Genomic DNA, 17,565 nt, shown 5'->3' on the forward strand with positions numbered 1-17,565 from the left:
TTAATTTTTTTCACTCCCCTTAAAATGTAGCATTCCTGTGAGCTTTGAGAAGCTTTTGGTAATTAGGCCGGGGAGCTCCACATCTCCCTGGATGACCGGCCCTCAGCCATGTTGACAGCACCTTGGCATGGGGCTCTCCTGTCCTCACTCTTTTCCTCTCAGATTCTGGGATTTTTTGAGCCCTCACCTCTGGGCCCTTCCATGGCCTGCATTGATTTTGCTGGCCATCTCCCCCTGCACTGGACAGCCAGGAAACCACACTTCACATTTTTCTACATTGGCTTTGAGTCCTGTCTGCATGGCCTTTGGTTTGTTAAATTTCTCCTGGGGGGACAGCTAGGCACAGAGGGAAGGCCATGGCACTGAGTGGGAGGCTGATGGACCTGTGTTCAGGTCCTGCTTCTTTCCGTTGAGGTTCTGGCCCCCAGGGCGGGATCCTCTGCCTCTCTGAGCCTCGTGTCTTCATGTGGCAGAGGGGTGGACATTCCTACCTTGAAGCACTGCTCTGAGCATGGAGGGGCCAGCCTGTTTGAAATTCCCTGCTCTGGCGCCTGGCCTCAGTGATCCTGTGGAGCCTTGTGAGCGACGTGTCCCCATTTGATTGTATGGTGCCCTCCTCGGTGCCCACAAGGTGAGAAAGCAAACTTTCTCCATTGATGACACAAATGACCACATCCCGCTTGTGTTTTTGCATCTTTTCTAATGGTATTGACCTCTACTTTTATTCACGCGACAAATTTTTACTGAGGGCCTACTATGCATCAGGCATGGCTGGAGGCTCTGGGGATAGATCAGTAAGCAGTACAGGGAAACCCTCCCTCTGTGGAGTTTACATCCTCAAGCAAACCTCTCTTACTCTTTTACTATTCCCAGATCTCTCTTCCAAATATATTTGTTGGTTAATATGCATTTGGCTGTTAAGTTCTGAAAACACTTACTGAGCGTTTACTCTGTGCCAGGCACTGTAATAAGCATTTTATATGCATTATCTCATTGGCATCTATACCAGTTCCCACACAACCATATGAAGGAGGCTCTGTTATTGTTCTCATTTTACAGACGAGAGGCGAAGGAGGCAGACACAGAGGTCTGGGCACTGGCCTGTGGTGTACACGCTGTAGGGGCCGCGTCCTGACACCAGGGCCCATACCCATCCTCGCTGCTCCAGCTGCCTCAGTTGTTCCCAGGATGGTCCTTAGACCTTAGTTCAGGCTTTCCTCTCCAACAGAAATGCCTCATGGACTGTCTCCTTGACACCCAGCAGAGGCCCACACACATAGTAGGCAACGTATGAGTGTTTGTTGCTTGGGTGCATGTTTGCATGGCCCCTGGAGGGGCTTTTAGGCCCAAGAGCCACCCCCCTGCTGGTCATAACGCTGACCTCTGTTGTCTTCTGTTCTAGGACAGCCACAGCTTGCTCCACTGCCCAGCTAGCGGGTTAGTGCAGACTCCCCGCTCCTGCACCCTGCCCCGCTCTGGTCCCTCATGGCTTTGCAAGTGGGGGCAGCAGGATGACTTCTGTGGCCCGCAACATGTTTCCTTGTCATCCCCTTCTGAGCCTTCTCACCGTGCTTCCCCTCACCATCACGTTCTCTTTTGATCTCGCAAATCCAGGCCCTTGGAGAAATCAGACAGTATGAAATATGAAAACTGCCTGGGAAGTAATTGAAGAAACACTGTGACTTTTGAAACCCATAGAGATAACACTCACACCTTCTTACTCACGTTATTTAATTTTTAATGGCAGATTTAATTAATGGAGATCAGGTCTTCTGGTTTCAGATGTGCATTCAGAGCAGCTGGAGGAGGAGGAGGAGGGGCAGCTGTTTATAGGGTGGAGGAAAGGGCTCCAAGATCGGAAATCTGAAGAGTGTAATGGGGAAGAAAGATCACCCAGAGATAGTAGTTCACGATCACTGGGTGCTAGTTGGCGTGTGGGGATTCAGTACAGTGCATTTAGAGAGATCTCCCTGCAACGTTTAAATGGGTGATAGGGCTCCTTGCAGGCACAGCGCCCAGGCCTCCCCAGGCCCTGTGGGACTACGCTGCAGGCGATTCCAGGCGCTCTGCTGGTACCGCACTCCATCGTCCACACAGCTGCCAGAATGTTCTCTGAAACACACATCCTCCTGCCACTCCCTCACATAAAAAGTAAAACCTCTGCCTTCCGGCCTTCAGTTGAAAACCCCACATGCCCAGGTCCCGAGCTGTCTTTGTCTCCAGCCCCTTCCCTTGCTTCTGCTAAGACTACAGCATCTAACGTGTGGTGTGTCTCCCTCTCCCTCTCATTATTGGCTCATGTACGACTCCGTTCATTAAAAGTGCATGTACCCTTTGACCCAAGAGTTTGACTTCTAGAATGTACCCTTCAGATATGCTCACTTGTGCACAAAGGTAGAGATGCCATGATGTGCCTTTCAGCATTACTTGTGATCATGGAACCTACTGTGCAGTACTATTCAGTAGGTGAAACGATGAGGCATCTGAGAAGGGAAGAAACAAGGAGCGGTGTCGTGTCCACTGTGGTGCTGGGGGTGTGCTTGGGTGAACTGGCTCACGGGGGCAGTGTGCAGGAGGGGAGCGCTGGGGTCCAGGCTGGCCAAGAGGCTTACTGGTCACTGTATTCCTACCCTCTGCCCTTTGTGCTTTTGCCCTTTTAAACCATGTATAAGTATTATTTTTTCAAAAACACTGTTTAATATAAAAAAAAAATTGGGGCCTTGATTCAAGTGCCAGCTCCCAAGAAACCAGTCTGATGGTCTCTGCCAAACTGTCCTTTTTTGAGTACATGGGACAGTTGGCTGAGCGTCCCATTGTAATTGTGACATTGTGTTGTCTGGGAGCCCCGTGAGGCTAGGGGGCAGGCGTGCTTGTCTTGGAAACCCCTAGTACTCGGGATTCTCCATATGAGCATGGGTGGCCCCAGTCCTTAGAGAAGCCCACAGTGGTGGTATGGTCCAGGGGTCTGCAGAATACCCTGCTCCTCCTGGCAGAGGGTCTGAGTGGACTCCAGCACCCTCAGGAATGCCTGGTGGACACAGGGAGAGGGCTCAGCATCCCCAAGGCTCAGACCAGGACCTCGGTGGACCAGGGGAGCCACACAGGGGACACTCCATGGTGCGTGGTCCCAGGGTCTGCTCAGGCAGATGACATGGCAGACTTGGCGGGGAGGGCGGGCGCGACAGGAAGGGGAATTCCTCTGAGTCATTCTGAGAGACAATAGAGGAAGCTGCAGCAGGATAATCACAACCACTTCTTGGCCTGTGGGCACTTCCTGTGACAAATCTCGCTGACCACATGTTCAGTCTGAGCTCTTAAGCAACTCAGCTGCTTGCTGAGCTCGCCCTGGCCGGGCCGCATGCATGTGGAGATGCAGAGGCAGGACCGAGGCCCTAGGGGTCCCAGCAGCCCACCTTGGAAAGGGACATTGACAGACCACAGGCCACAGGCCTAGCAGACAGTGACCCGACATGTCTCCAGAGAGGAGAAGGCCTGGAGCTGAGAGACTCTTGTGGCAAAGAGAACTGACTGGGGGCGGATGGAGGAGCTTAGTAAGGCCTGTACCCACCTCAGAAAGTCCAGTGATGCCATGGGGGGCAGGGTGAGCACTGTGAGCCCACCACCACTCAACCCCGTCTCCCAGCCATCCTGTGAGGGAGTTGGGAGCCCTGTCTTACCATGAAGAAATAAGCTCCAGGAAGTAAGTGACTCATTAAAGAACACAGACCGCCTATGCCCGAGGAAAATGGAAATGTGGGCCTATGGCTATGCCGTCTTCTGTGAGGGCCCATGGATGGAAGGGTCAGACTGACTGTAAATGATTCCCATCAAGGACATCACAGAAGAGCATCTGCGTGGAGTGGGAGGAGAAGCCCCAAGCCAATTCATGTCTGTGTCCTTACTCCCACACCTAGGATAGTCCATATTGGGCGAATGTCACACTGGTTGAGACAAAATCATAATCTCTTGGCTGGAACATCAGGACTCCAGAGAGAGAACATGGGGCGGCTTGGAGTCAGCAAAGACCTGAAGGAGCCAGAGCAGTTCTGGGGGGGGGGGGGGAGGAGAACCCCTATTTATTTTGTGCCTGTTGTATGCTGGGAGTGTTTGCATTTCCCATCTGCTGTGCCTGATGGCTGGCAGAGAGAGGCATGGGATATCTCCCCAGTTTAGAAGTGAGGACCTGCCAGGCTCGCTCAGCATTTGTGGGGTTGAAGACCCAGCCCTGGGCTCACCGCAGCACAGCCCATAGCAGTATTCTGGCACCCAGGCTCCTGCTGGTATGGGCCCCAGGTGTTGCCTCAGGCACACCCCCTTCTGTGGGCCCTCCCACTTGACTCTTCCCAGAGGCAGGTACCAGGATGGGATGAGGGCCAGGTTCCCACCCAAACTGCCTTTGATACATTGTAGGTCTCTAGGGGAGGTGCTTCCTGCCCCTGTCTTGATTACCTTCTCTGCAGCTGGATGATGGGGTGCCATGCGGCTAAGGCACTTCCCCTGCATGGCTCTGATCTGGGTACCTGTCACCTTTCCCATTTTGTCTAAGGAGTAAATTGTTCCTTTTGGGCCAGGCTATCTCTGTGCATGGTAGAGTGGGGAGATCCAGGCTTGGAGTTTGACAGTCATACACAGGGGCATGGCTCTATGACTTCAGGAGCCCTTTACCTGCCTCTTGAACTTCTTACAGGGACTGACCCATGCTGGTGGGAGGCACTTGAAGCTGGAAGCTTCCATTTACCCAACTGTAAAAGAGGGGCAGCCCCCCTCCCACACACACAGGTTCTAAAAAGGGTCTGGCCCAGGTCTGCAAGGGTAGGCAGGCTTCAGATGGCACCTCTGCTATCTTGTCACCCTCACCTGGGAAGTCTGACTGTCGGCCCGTCTTGGGCTGTCCTCTGGGGTTTCATTCTTGAGACTGCTTCCTGCAAAAAATCAGTCTATCCACTGTGAGCCTCAGGGTGCTCCACCAGGAGTGTGGTGGCAGGTCAGGTGAGCAGGTGTGTTTTTATTGGTCTCTTCTGGAAACAAGTGGAAAGTGCTAGGTTCTGGGTCTTTGAGGCATAAAGAAGGGGAGTAACTTACCCAGAGGCACACTGCGGTGGCCCCAGGGCTTCAGCCCAGCTTTGTCTTACTGCAAGGCCGGGCTGTTCTCTACACCAATCTGGTCTGTATGGACACACTTACTAGGTAACCTCAGAAGGGATGGAGGTGCATGCCTTTGCTACCATCCTGCAGCTCTGGACAGGAAGCCACCTTGCCAGGGAGCGCGGTGATCATGGCAGGCAGCAGAGCATACACCCAACTGGGAACCAGACACCTGGGCTATGGTCTTGGCACAGCGCTTGCTATGTGGCTTTGGGTAAGTTGCTTCACCTCTGGGCAACAGAGTCCACCTACCTATAAAATAGGGGTTGGACCAGATCAAGTCTCAGTATGCTTTTTCTTTAAACATAGTAAGTATTGTAATCTCTGTTTAAACTACTCACCTCTGCTATTATAGCACAAAAGCAGCGATTGACGATGATTAAACAAATCATGAGTGTGGCTGTGTTGCAATAAAACTTTATTTACAAAATCAGGTGGCAGGCCAGGTTTTGCTCATGAGTGGTGGATTGCTGACCCACAAACCAGAGGATCTACATGTCCCTCCAGCCGTTGCTACTCTAGGATTCTGCAGCCAGGGTTGACCCACGGTGGGTGGGAGCTAGACCTGAGCTGTGGATCAGTTCACTGATCTGCTTTGATGCTGGTCAAGAAATTAGCATCTGTCGATTTTTAACATGGTTGCTCCCATGAGGGAACCAGAGGGAAATTTCAATCTCTGGTAACCAGTTCTGTTTTTCTCTTTGTAGAATGCCGAGATGTATAAACTGTCTTCACAGCAATTCCACGAGGCAGCTTCGAAAATGGAGGGCACGATAAAGTAAGAATTTGCTTATTATTTTTTGTAAACTTAGCCTGTATTTGTAAGAATCACCACACATGTCTTGAAACCTGCCACCACCTGCCTAATTTCAAATTTCTCTAATAACATAAACAACCATCTGTTCCTTGGTCTCTCACCTGGATATGAGGCAGCCATTGGTCATCTATAATTGGCCAAATGAGCGCTCAGCTCTTCCTTGGCTTCCTGGCGGTGGGAGTGGGGCTGTGGCAGACGGGCAGACTTGTTTCAGGTCCTTTGTACTGTGGCCTGGGCCACGGATTGGCCATCAGTCTCCCAGGGGAGTCAAGGAAGGGGTGCTGCTGCCTTGCCACCCCCCCACCATTTGTGGAGGTGGTTTTCAGAGCAGCCTGTTCCTGAGCACAGCTCTGTGTGCCTGACCCTGAGCCATGTACCTCTTGCATGTTGACATGCTCAGGGCAGCTCCCATTTTATTGCCAAAGGACTGGGGCTCAGGGACACTGGTGGCTGGCTGAGGTCGCATAGCACTGAGTCCCAGCATCCAGTCTGTCCTGCTCCTGTGCTGTGAGGAAGGCTTCAGAGCCAGAACATTAAGGAATGGCAGGTGCATGCAGTGTGTCCATTACAATTGCACCCTACTGCAGGGGCAGGTCACAGGACGGTCTGCAGCGGGTGCCGTGGAAGGGAGAGCTGGGCCTTGCACTCTGGGTCCTTTGTGTGAGGGTTGTCTCTGTGGACCAGGCCAACTCCCTCCTTCTCCCTCAAGGGTCTCTCCCTCCCAGGCGTAAATCAGGGTGATTCCCCAGGCAAACAGGTCACAGTGCAGAACGGTGAGGGGTTGGATGTGGCACGACGGGAAGGAATCATCAGAGGGAGGTTTGGGTGACTAGGAGGTGACAAAGTGCTTATAAATACAGCTGCTGATGCAAACCGTGCAAGGAGCCAGGAAGGGCAGTGGGAGCAGATGGACTCAGTACAAATCTGGGGTGCAGCATGGGGCATCTGAAGCTAGGAGGCCATACTTCTGGAATGGACTACAGAGCAGCTTTGGGGAAGAGGAGTTATCTTGGGATTTCAAGTCCTAGAGCAGGAGACTCAGAGAAAGAACTTTCCAGCAAGCAGGTAGAGACTGGAAAGGTCTTAAGTCTGCCCATTGGGATCCCACGGGGGTTCTGGGTGTGACCAAATGCTGTGAGCGGCACAGACCTCGAGGAATAGAATGTTCTAGCTGTGCTCGCAGACAAGGGCCCAGGTGGTTTGTCAAGGGCTGAGAAATACTCAGAATCATGCTCAGTGAGAGGGAGAGGTTGAGAAGCAGTCACACCCCAGACTCTGTGGGGTGATAGCCACCCCAGTAATGTGATCCCTGGAAATGGATTGAAACCGCAGTGCAGCCCCTCGCCTGGGCCCATCCCCTGGAGCTGCCTGTGGGGCAGTGATGCTGGATCCTTAGCCCCTCTCCCTCTTTACCTGGATCATGGAACAGCCCTCCGAAGGGAAGAGGCTCTAGGGAAAAGCCAGGCAGCTTTACTGTCAGTGACCACGCTGTTTTGTTGCCTGCCATGTGGTCCACCATCCTGAGACTCCTGGCCTCCTGGTCCCCTGGATTAGTGCATTTGACTTTACTGTCACATCCTTTCTCATCCTCATGTCTTCTGAAGGCAAAGGGGAGATGGCATGTGTCTTCTTAATCTGAGCGAAGCGAAAGGTTTTTTCAAAGGTTTACAACATCCCTTGATAATTACTACTGTATGTTAAGCATATGACTAAATGGAGATGCTCTGCAAGGCACTTCCACTGTATCCTCTCATTTCCTATTGTTGGCATTTCACAAATGAAGAACTGAGGCTGGAGAGGTGGGATACCCCTTACCTGGCCCATGATTACGCTCCAGGCTGGGGTCAAGCTTCATTTAGATGCTTCAGAGCCACAGCTCTTCTCCATGTGTCTTTGCATCTTTCCTGTCCCTTGAGGGCCTCTCTGAATGTGAGATGGGTGTTGGGATGGTGCTGAGCCTGCCTGGGCTCTAGAGTCAGGCAGACCTGGAATCCACCCTGGCCCTGCCTCTTACTGGCTGGTCCTGTGACCGTGGGCAGGTCACTTCACCTCTCTGATTTCCTCATGTGCAAAATAGAGCTGATATCCCTCTAACGCTTTGAGTGAGATAACACATAGAAAGCAGACCTAACACGTCAACAGTTGGTGGTGGTGTTGTGACCGTTATTAATAATGGCAGTCATTTGAATCACTCTCACAGCACCCAGCTTGGCATATCATAGCGTGACACAGATTTAATAAATAAATTGAGCTTACTAAAAAAAAAAAAAAAAAAAAAAAATTGCCTTTGCCCAAACAGAGTAAACGGGAAGCCGTGCAGAGTTAGAAATAATTTTACTTAAACATTGGGGTTGGAGGGTGGAATCCTTGATTGGGAGATTTCTTGGATTAGCAAATGATTGTAAATCGCATTGTAAATGCCACAGAAATAAATGCCAACTGCTGACAGCAGTAATAGTTCTCTTCCAAGACAGTGAGCATCTTTTAACAACTTTGAGTAAACTGGATGGTTACTTAGGTGGCTAACTAGACGTCCATGTATTCATTTGTTCATTAACATACATGTATAGAGTGTCTGCTGTTTGCCAGGCACCATACTAGGTGCTGGTGATAGAATGATAAACAAGACAGCTCCAGTTCCTGTCAGCAAGGAGATTGTCATTTGGAGAATGACAAACAATATTTTTAAATTAATTGCATAAAAAGCAATTGCCCAAACAATGATTGATTATGGTAATGAGCCATGAAAGAAAGTGTTTGAATTAAAAGGCACATGTCTGAGGACCCTAATGCAGACTTAGATGTTTGGGAAGGCTTTTCTAAGGAAGTGACATTTAAACGGATTCCTGCAATGTGAGGAGGCTTCGACCAGAGGAAGGAAATGGACAGAGCACTTCAAACAGAAGTTTCCACATGTGCAAAGGCCTGGGGACAGGAAGTGATTCAGCATATTCGAGGAATTGAAAGGCCAGTGTGACTGGAGAGGAATGAATGAGAAGAGAGAGACAAGGATGCAGGATGAGAGACCAGGACTAAGAAGTCAGCAGAAGGGCACCTGGGTGGCTCAGTCGGTTAAGTGACTGCCTTCGGCTCAGGTCATGATCCTGGAGTCCCGGGATCGAGTCCCACATCGGGCTCCCTGCTCAGCGGGGAGTCTGCTTCTCCCTCTGACCCTCTTCCCTCTCGTGCTCTCTGTCTCTCATTCTCTCTTTCTCAAATAAATAAATGAAATCTTTAAAAAAATAAAAATAAAAAAATTAAATGTAAAAAAAAAAAGAAGTCAGCAGAAGCCAGATCACACAGAACTTTGTAACCACGTTAGAGATTTCACTCATATCCTAAAATTGGTGAAATACCATTTCAGCTTTCTTTCTTTCCTAATATATGCACTTACGGTATTGACTTCTCTATAAACACAGCCTTAGCTACACCCTAATGTTTTGATATATTGTTTTCATTATAATTCAGTTTAAAGTTTTTCTAATTTTTATTCTGATTTTTTTCTTCAACTCATGGGTTATTTAAAAATATATTGCTTAATTTCCAAACATTTGGTAGTTTTCTAGTTACATTTTTTATTTTAAAAAAGTTTAAAAAACTTACTTAGTAATCTCTACCCCCAACTGGGGCTCAAACTCATGACCCCGAGATCAAGAGTCACACACTCCATTGACTGAGCCAGCCCAGCACCCCTCTAGTTACTTTTTGAATAATTGATTTTCAGCTTAATTCTGTGGTTGAAGGACATACTCTAAATCCTCTAAAATTTTGGGACCTTGCTTTATAGCCATATATATTATCTGTTTTGTTAAGCGTGCTGTGTATATTTGAAAAGAATGTGTGTTCTGCCAATGCATGTAGTATTCTGTGTTTGTCAGTTAGGTTCAGTTGGTCAGTCAGGTTCAGATTTTTCTGTATCATTACTGATGTATGGATTTATGGTTTCTTTCTGAGATCACTTTCCATCTAACTGTAGAACTTCCATAGTATTTCTTTTAGTGTTGATTTGCTGATTATAAATTCTCTATTTTTAATTGTCTGGAAATCTATTTCATCTTCAGTTTTGAAAAATCTTCTCTTTGAGCTCCTTGAAGGTATCTTTACATTCTGATTTGATATCTGTTTTTCCCTGGAGAAGTCAGCTGTTGATATTATGATTACTCCTTTTTTGGTAATTACTTTTTTTCCTCTATCTGATGTTTAGCTTTTCTTTGTCTTTGGTTTTTTAGCAGTTTGACTATCATGTGGATATGAGTCCATTTTCTTTCTTTTTCCTGCTTGGAGTTCATGTGCTGGGGTTTGATGTCCTTTTGTTTTAGAAATTTCTCAGCCATTATCTCTTCAAATAAAACTCTACCCTATTTTGTCTTTCTTCCTTTCTGGCATTTCAGTTACATGTATTACTGTGTCTCATTTGTCTCTGTACCTTTTTTTTTCTGTTTTTCATCACTTTTTTTTAATCTTCATGCTTGCACCTGCAATTTCTCTGTTGACTGTTCACTTCACTAATCCTTAATGTGTCAGGTCTCTCTTAAACCTATTTTTGAATTCTGAATTTCAGTTATTGAATTTCTGTCAGTTCTAGAAGTTCAGTTAGTCAGTTTGTTTGATTCCCAGTCTCTGGTGAGATTCTGGTTTTACCATCTGTTTTCTGCAACCTATTAGTTATAGTTATTTTGAGGTCATCTGAGGGTCTGTTTCTGTTGCCATTTTTTCCCTCTTAGTCCTATCTCTTTCTGTGCCTGGTAATTCTTGATTGAATGCCAGGCATTGTACAGAGACTATACAGAGGCTCTGGAATGTATCTTCTCCCCCAGAGTGCTCTACCTCGTGGCCACCTGAGGGACTGAGCTGACTGGAGGCTTGCTGCACATTTGGTAAAGCTCAGGCTACTTCTGATTTACCCTTCTTTCTAGGGCATGGCTTTCCAAGGCTCCAAGGCACCTCCTTTCTTGGTGAGCTCTGAACCCCTTTGTTTGCCTCCTCAGTTCTGTGAGACTTCTGAAAATTCCACTTTGCCTTTCAGTGGCTTTTACTTGACTCCTTAGCCTCTTGCCTTAAATAGTTCAAGAATGTGCTAAATGCCTTAAAAGAGGAAAACCACTGAGTGTCGGCTCACTGTATTTTAGTTCCCTTCTCTCCAGAATCCTGGTCCCTCAAGGCCTAGTTGTCTTGGCAGCCTTGAGCTCCAAAGGACTGTTGTCTCTCCATCCTCCTATGAGATTGCCAGAAGCCCTGAGGCTTCTCCACCCTTTAGCTGAAGCTGTTTTGCCCAACTCTCAGCCTCCCTTCCTGCATTGAGAATTGCCAAAAAACTCAGTGAGGACAAGTGGCTCCAGGAGTGAGTACTTAACCTCTCTACAGTTCCCTTCCCTTCATAATCTTGACCCTCAAGGCCTATTTTGTCTTGGTCCTCAGATGCCTTAAACAGACCTTTTTTAAATTTCAACTTTTAAAATTTCTTTCTCAGAGGAGAGTGTAGTTCTTCCCCAAGCTACTCCACTATAGCTGGGAGCAGAAGTCTCAACTTAGCTTTTGAGGAATGATTAGTTTGCCAAGCAGAAAATGGCCATGCCAGGTAAAGGAAAGAGTAAGAACTAAAGCAAAGTCAATCAGACACTGGTTAGCAACATCAGACAATGATGGCATGGATGGCCCTCCCAACTTTTCTTGGGCTTGCTAAACTTTCCTGAGGCCTGCTAAGCCCGCCATATATGCAGGGCCTCAGAAGATGCCTGTCAGAGAGTCAACAGAGAACTCAAGACTAAAGAGGAATGTCATTGGTGAGGCCAGTATTCACAGTGTGGAGACTCTTGTTTTGGAAGAATTCTGTCATTGAGATAGGAGTGGATATCCAGAGTATGTATACATGCACAGACACACACGTGCACGCACGCCCCTCTACCTCACAACAGCACAGCAGGCGGGATTGTTCAGGTTTTCTGAAGGAAGAGATTAAGACCCCAGGGAACATCCTGCATTTATTGTGTCACATCTATTTTTTATGACAACCTTCAGTTCTCTTCCCGTGGGATTCATTCAGAGCCTGTCTCGACTTCTCCCTGTCAGGAAACTTGTACAGTCCTCCCTGGCCCCACAGAGAGCCACCCCTCAAAGAGGTTAGAACAATTGAGTTGAAGGAAGAAGGTTATTAACTGTTTCCTGAAACTGAGTCATTGTGCTGCAAGGACTTTGATCCGGAGATATCTGATTAATGTGGACACAGTGACTTGGAACTTGCTGGGGCTAAGCTGCTATGGTAGCTCTCACCCTCACCAGGAAGCCAGGGCTTATTAAATAACCTGTGGGGGAGGGGTTGGGCTCACCTGAGAGTATATTCGCAGGTGCTCTATTGAGCTACAAACAGATTGGTTACCTATTAAAACAATGGTTATTTATTTGAACCCCAAATAAAATAGCATTCTGTCTTAATTGATCCAGAGAATGTTCACATTAGTCTGATTTCAAACGCTGCTTCTTCTCACCCTCACTTCCCTATCTTACATAACTTTGTAAAAGGAGCATTTTCTACTCAGAAGTTTACTAAAATATGTGTCTTAAACTGGTGTACATGGCTCTTTGAGAGGTTGCAAATCAAAACCCATTTAATAATTCATTTAACAAATCAACATTCAGTTAATACATTTCTTTAAAAACTTGCATGCAGCTGTTTTGCTGGACACGTAATGGCTCCTGGCGTCTCCTCTAAACAGGAAGCTCTGGTGGCAGATACCATTATTGTCCCACCTTGCAGGTCTGGAAACTAAGTCCCCTTACCTCTCAGGCTCAGTTCACTAGTCAATTAAGCAGGGAAAATGATGGTGCCTGTGTGTCAATGAAATGTGGTTATCCACAGAAGTACTCAGGGACACACAGCCAGCTGGTGGCAGACTGGGATTTGAACCCAGGCCTAGATGAATCTAGCTCTTTTCTACTCTACCAAGATACTTCCCTCACAGGAATTTGCAGGACAAGGGGATTAGCTGCTTGCTGATTAGCTGATTCAGACATCCCCCCACCTCATGCTGGTGCTGTAAATTTTGGAGTGCCTGGGTGCGTCCCCTGCCCAGGGCTTTGTAATGCAGGCATAGTTCTGCCTCTTGTAGCAAGAGAGAGATACATGCAGAGAGAATTCATCAACAGAGGTAGTGTTTGTGTGGTATGTGGAAATGGAAAGTCCGAACAAAAGATCTGGGGTGGTAGTGCTCCCTCAGGCCAAAAAGCCCTGGGCTGGTTCTGGAAGTGAGTGTGGGCCACCTTTGAAGAGCCTCAGTGGGGAGAGGAAGCGTTTGGCTTCTTGTCGGCACCCCATCATGTGCCCCCAGCAGACATCATTAGAGGATCCCAGCAATCTCCCCCTGAACCTGGATGGGTTCTCATCAGGGTTGGCATTCAAGGTGAAACCTACTTGCCAGCCCTGGATCAGCTGCCTTCCAAAGACCGAGTTTTCCAGTTGGAGATTCTGCTCAGTTCCTGATTTCAGAACGCAGAATATACTGAGTTACCATTGTAGATCCTATTTTCTGTCTAGAATGCCCCCTCTTTTTTCCTTGCAGAGTAGACTCGCTTTTCAAAATCCAACTTAAGCATCTTTTCTCTTTACTGTTTGTCTTCCCCAGAGGTCAATCCAATATCTTATTTTTCTCTGCATCCGCACTGTCCAGCCCAGGACTTAGCTGTGATAGATGCTCACCAAGCATGTGTTGGCTGGGCGGATGAGCTGAGGCCCATTGTGTAGACTTCAGGGGTGGCTTTTAAAAACAAATTGTTGACTGTCTAAGCACCTTCTCCATGGAGGCTTATGCCGTGCACAGCAGGGCCCCAGGTCCAGTGGTGGGGTGCTTGGGGGAGTGTAGGGTGGCCTAGGGCAGGACTTTGAGGTCAGACAAGTGAGTGCATTCCCAGCCATGCTGCCTGATGTGTGGCATGCATCAGATGACAGAACTTCTCTGAGACACATGTCCCTTGCTTCTGAAGGTTTTTCTAAGGGCATCGTGAGGCAATTTGTTAAGCACACTCAATAAAGAGTAGGTATTACGTATATAGAAACTCCCATTTTAATGAGAGAGAGATTGAAGTGCAGTAGCCAAAGAGGGTGCAGTCCTCAATACATCGATACACAGAGCGACTCAACAACTGTCTGGACCGGGAGCCACGAAGGAAGGGGAGATACTAGGACGCCCCAGCTCTCCTTTTGGAGACGTGCCCTGCAGAGACCCTCCTGTGTGTGCACAAGCAGCCACAGGCAAGGGTGCATGGAGCCCTGTTTCCAAGAGTGACAGATTTGGAGGCAGCCTCACTGCCTGTGAATAGGGCAGTGGATGAACGTAATCTGTCTGATGTGGAATAGCAAACAGCGGTTAAAAACTGAGCTGTGTAAAAAATAAATAAATAAAATTAAAAAATTTTTAAAAAAATGAGCTGTGTGTGCTAGCACAGGAGGATGCTTGGGAGATGTTGTTGGGTGAAAAAGCAGGTTGTGGTTTACTCTGTGTGCACACTTGACACACATACAGTCTCTCTATTCGGTAGGTATGTGCAATTTATGTGGATATAGAGAAGAAAGTGTGGAAGGATACACTCCAAACACAAAACTGTGGTTACCCCTGGGCAGTTCAAGGGCGTTCACTATTATAAAAAGAGTCAGACGGGACTGTAACTTATTTGCTATGTTTTTAATTTGTAAAAAATATATATATACTTATGTGCAGCTCGTATAATTAAAAATTAATAAGAATATAGAGACATTGCAAGAGAAGAATGATTTGCGCCAAGGAAAAGGGAGGTTCCCAGTACAGTTGGGAACCAGATCCCAAGCTGAGAGCTGGCAGGGACCACACACAAAGATGAGAGCTGACCCTGGAATTGTGTTCCTGGTTACACGATTGTGCACATGCACACACATGTATGTGTGTGACTGTGTGGGAGGGCATGTATATGTGAGCATGAGTGTCTGTACACATGTGTGAGTGTGTGTCCATGTGTGTGCATGTCTCTCTGTGTGCATGCACATGTGTGTCAGTATGTTGTCTTCTGATCAAGGCTTGGCTTCTGACTCTCCTGATGCCCTGTCTTTGAACTTCTCCATCAAAGACAGAGACTGTTGGACTAGATCTGTGGTTTTAAATGTCCTTTAGCTGTGGCTCCTGTTCAGAAGAAATGTGATGTGACGTGAACATGTGAGGTGCAGATGAGCTGCCATTGTGGATGAAGCCAGAATGGACACTGAGGCTCTGTGGTCAGAAGCCCAGCTCCTGGAAGGCCAGGGGTCCAGGGGAAAATGGGCTTCTTCCCTTCCAGGCGCCCCATCACTGCCTTCATGAGGGCACAGCCCACTGCCCTGGGATCCTGCAGGTGCTGCTGGCTGGGTTTGGGCTGACATGCCATCACACGCATTAGCAGGGAGATGACAGAAGATGAACCCTGAAGCAGGCAGTGTGGTTTTTTGCTGACAGGTGTAGCAAAGGTTCCATCTGGAACAAAGTCGAAATGTTACTGGGCAAAGGAAACCTAGAAATTAGCCAGTGGTTTTCTGTCGTGCATTTGCTGTGTTACATAAGCCATCAAGCACTGGGCAGTGGCACTTCCTGCTGTGCTGCTCAGGCTTGAGGCTGGGGAGGCCCCGGCAGGGTGGGGTGGTGGCGGGGGGGGGGGGGGGGGGGGGGTGGACCACAGCGCTGAAAGGGCCTAGAAGCTGAAAGGCAGGGAGGGAGAAGCCTAGCCAGAGGATGTACCTATCCCTCTTAGAAGGAGACTCTGACTGGTACAGGCCTAGAGCCTTGAACTGCAGCTTGAAAATTTAAGTTAGACCTAGGGAAGGACTTCCCAACTTGCAATGAGTGATCATAACATAATAACTGAGGGAAGGAAGCTGTACAGCCTTTATCTTCCTCTGGAGATGTTTAAGGAAAAGCAAGTATTGCGCTATACCCGGAATGTGGTATATGCCAGCCCTCTTCCCCATGTGATCACAAACAACAGAAGGGCCACTTCCTCTGCGTCAGCGTTCTGTCGGCCTCCCCTGGCTGGCAGGCAGCCAGCCACCGAGTTTCTCCAGGGAGAGTTTCCTAGTGGTTTGCGCTTGACCCCTGCTTAGGGCAGGGATACTGTCCCCACTCCTAGTGATTCATTCCATAACCCCTGCTCTGGTTCTGTGGTCCACCATCCACAGAAGGGAGTCGGGGAGGGCCTAGTTGTAGTTGCCCATAACTTCCTGGTTATGAAAATTTTGATAATCACTTCTCTTCAAAGAGAGGATTAGGTGATGGTGATCTGGAGTCTCCGCTTAGGCTGGTACAGGACACAGACATGGACAGTACAGGACATGGTCTGACATGGTCTTCGCCTCCGCCGAGAACACAGACGCCACCCTACCTGCAGCCTGCCCACCTCCCCAGACAGCACCCACTCCCTCTGCACTTGTCTCCAACATGTCCCCCTGCCCATCCCAGATCAGTTAGCTGTGTCTCTGAGGTGCCTCATAGAACCTAGGGACACTTCCCGGGGTGCAACTTAGAGCACTGTTTGACACTTCTGTGTTCAAGCATCCCATTCTACTAGATCACAAACTTCTTGCGGGCAGGAACCTTGTTTTCCTCATCTGTGTATCCTGCGGGTCCAGGACTTAACGTGCTTACTCTATATTTAGTGAGTGGAAACCCACTGTAACATATGGTAACTGCTACAGCAGTGTATGAAAGAAACAGTCTGGGAGCAGAGGAGATGGAGCAATTAATCCTGCCCGAGCACAGTGGGGCTTCAGAACTGAATTCATGTTTGTGCTGGGTCCAGGCAGGCTCCGCTGGCAAGGGTCAGTGTAAGCAGCCTGAGAGTGGGTCCTTTCCGGAACTGTGGCGTGTTAGAAGAAGGTAGGGCACGGTTGTTGGGGGAGAAGCAGATACTGAGGGGGTAGGGATGAAGCTCAGATGCGGCTGGAAGGCGGGCTGGTCCGGATGTAAAGGGCCTTCTGTGCATATGAAAGAATTCGGAATTCACCCTACAGGCAGTGGCAAGCCATAAAAAAGCTTTTAAGCAGGGAATTGATATGATCGAATTTGTGTTTTAGAAAGATAACTGGCAGCTTCTGGGAGATGAAACGGTAATGGTGTTGAGGTGGGAGGCAGGAAGCCTGCTTAGGAAGCTGCCGCAGTACTCCCAGCCGGGATGACTCACCCCTTCGCAGACGCGCGGGGAGGGGCCCCGACACGGCCCTCGGCCCCGCAGAGAGGGTTCCCTCGCTCAGTGCAGCGAGACGGACAAACGGTCAGCAGTGAGATAAGATGATTCTGCCAGGTGCTGTAAGGATAAAAGGAGATCACGGGTTAGAGGGGACTGGAGTTTGTGGACGGAGGATCGGGGCGGACTGTCCAACACTGGAGCAGCACCGAGCAGTAGGAGGGCTGTGCAGACACCCGGTGTGTGCATGGTTGATCCCTGGGAGATGCTGCGTGCCAGCGTCATGGTTGATCCCTGGGAGACGCTGCGTGCCAGCGTCTCAGGGGAACTCTAGTTCTGCCACATTTCACCACTTCACAATTTCCTGAATTGGAAGTTGGAGGAGCGGGGAGACAGGGAGGCTCCTGACCAAGGCTGGACAGGAGCAG

At 48.7% G+C, this 17,565-nt stretch overlaps 1 protein-coding gene across 2 annotated transcripts in view; it reads left to right on the forward strand.

The window, feature by feature from the left end:
- The window catches only part of CHCHD6 (coiled-coil-helix-coiled-coil-helix domain containing 6), a 249,618-nt gene that overhangs the window by 198,296 nt on the left and 33,757 nt on the right, over positions 1-17,565 (forward strand). For both annotated transcript variants that reach the window (XM_088021562.1, XM_028101543.1), the window contains one exon: positions 5,853-5,923. In XM_088021562.1, coding sequence (XP_087877688.1) covers positions 5,853-5,923 — 71 coding nt within the window. The remainder of the gene's footprint in view (positions 1-5,852; positions 5,924-17,565) is intronic.

This window comes from Eumetopias jubatus, unplaced genomic scaffold (genome assembly GCF_037043125.1).
Source record: "Eumetopias jubatus isolate StellerSeaLion01/CBP00866 unplaced genomic scaffold, mEumJub1_p1.0 scaffold_1, whole genome shotgun sequence".
In the NCBI taxonomy this organism is placed as follows: domain Eukaryota; kingdom Metazoa; phylum Chordata; class Mammalia; order Carnivora; family Otariidae; genus Eumetopias; species Eumetopias jubatus.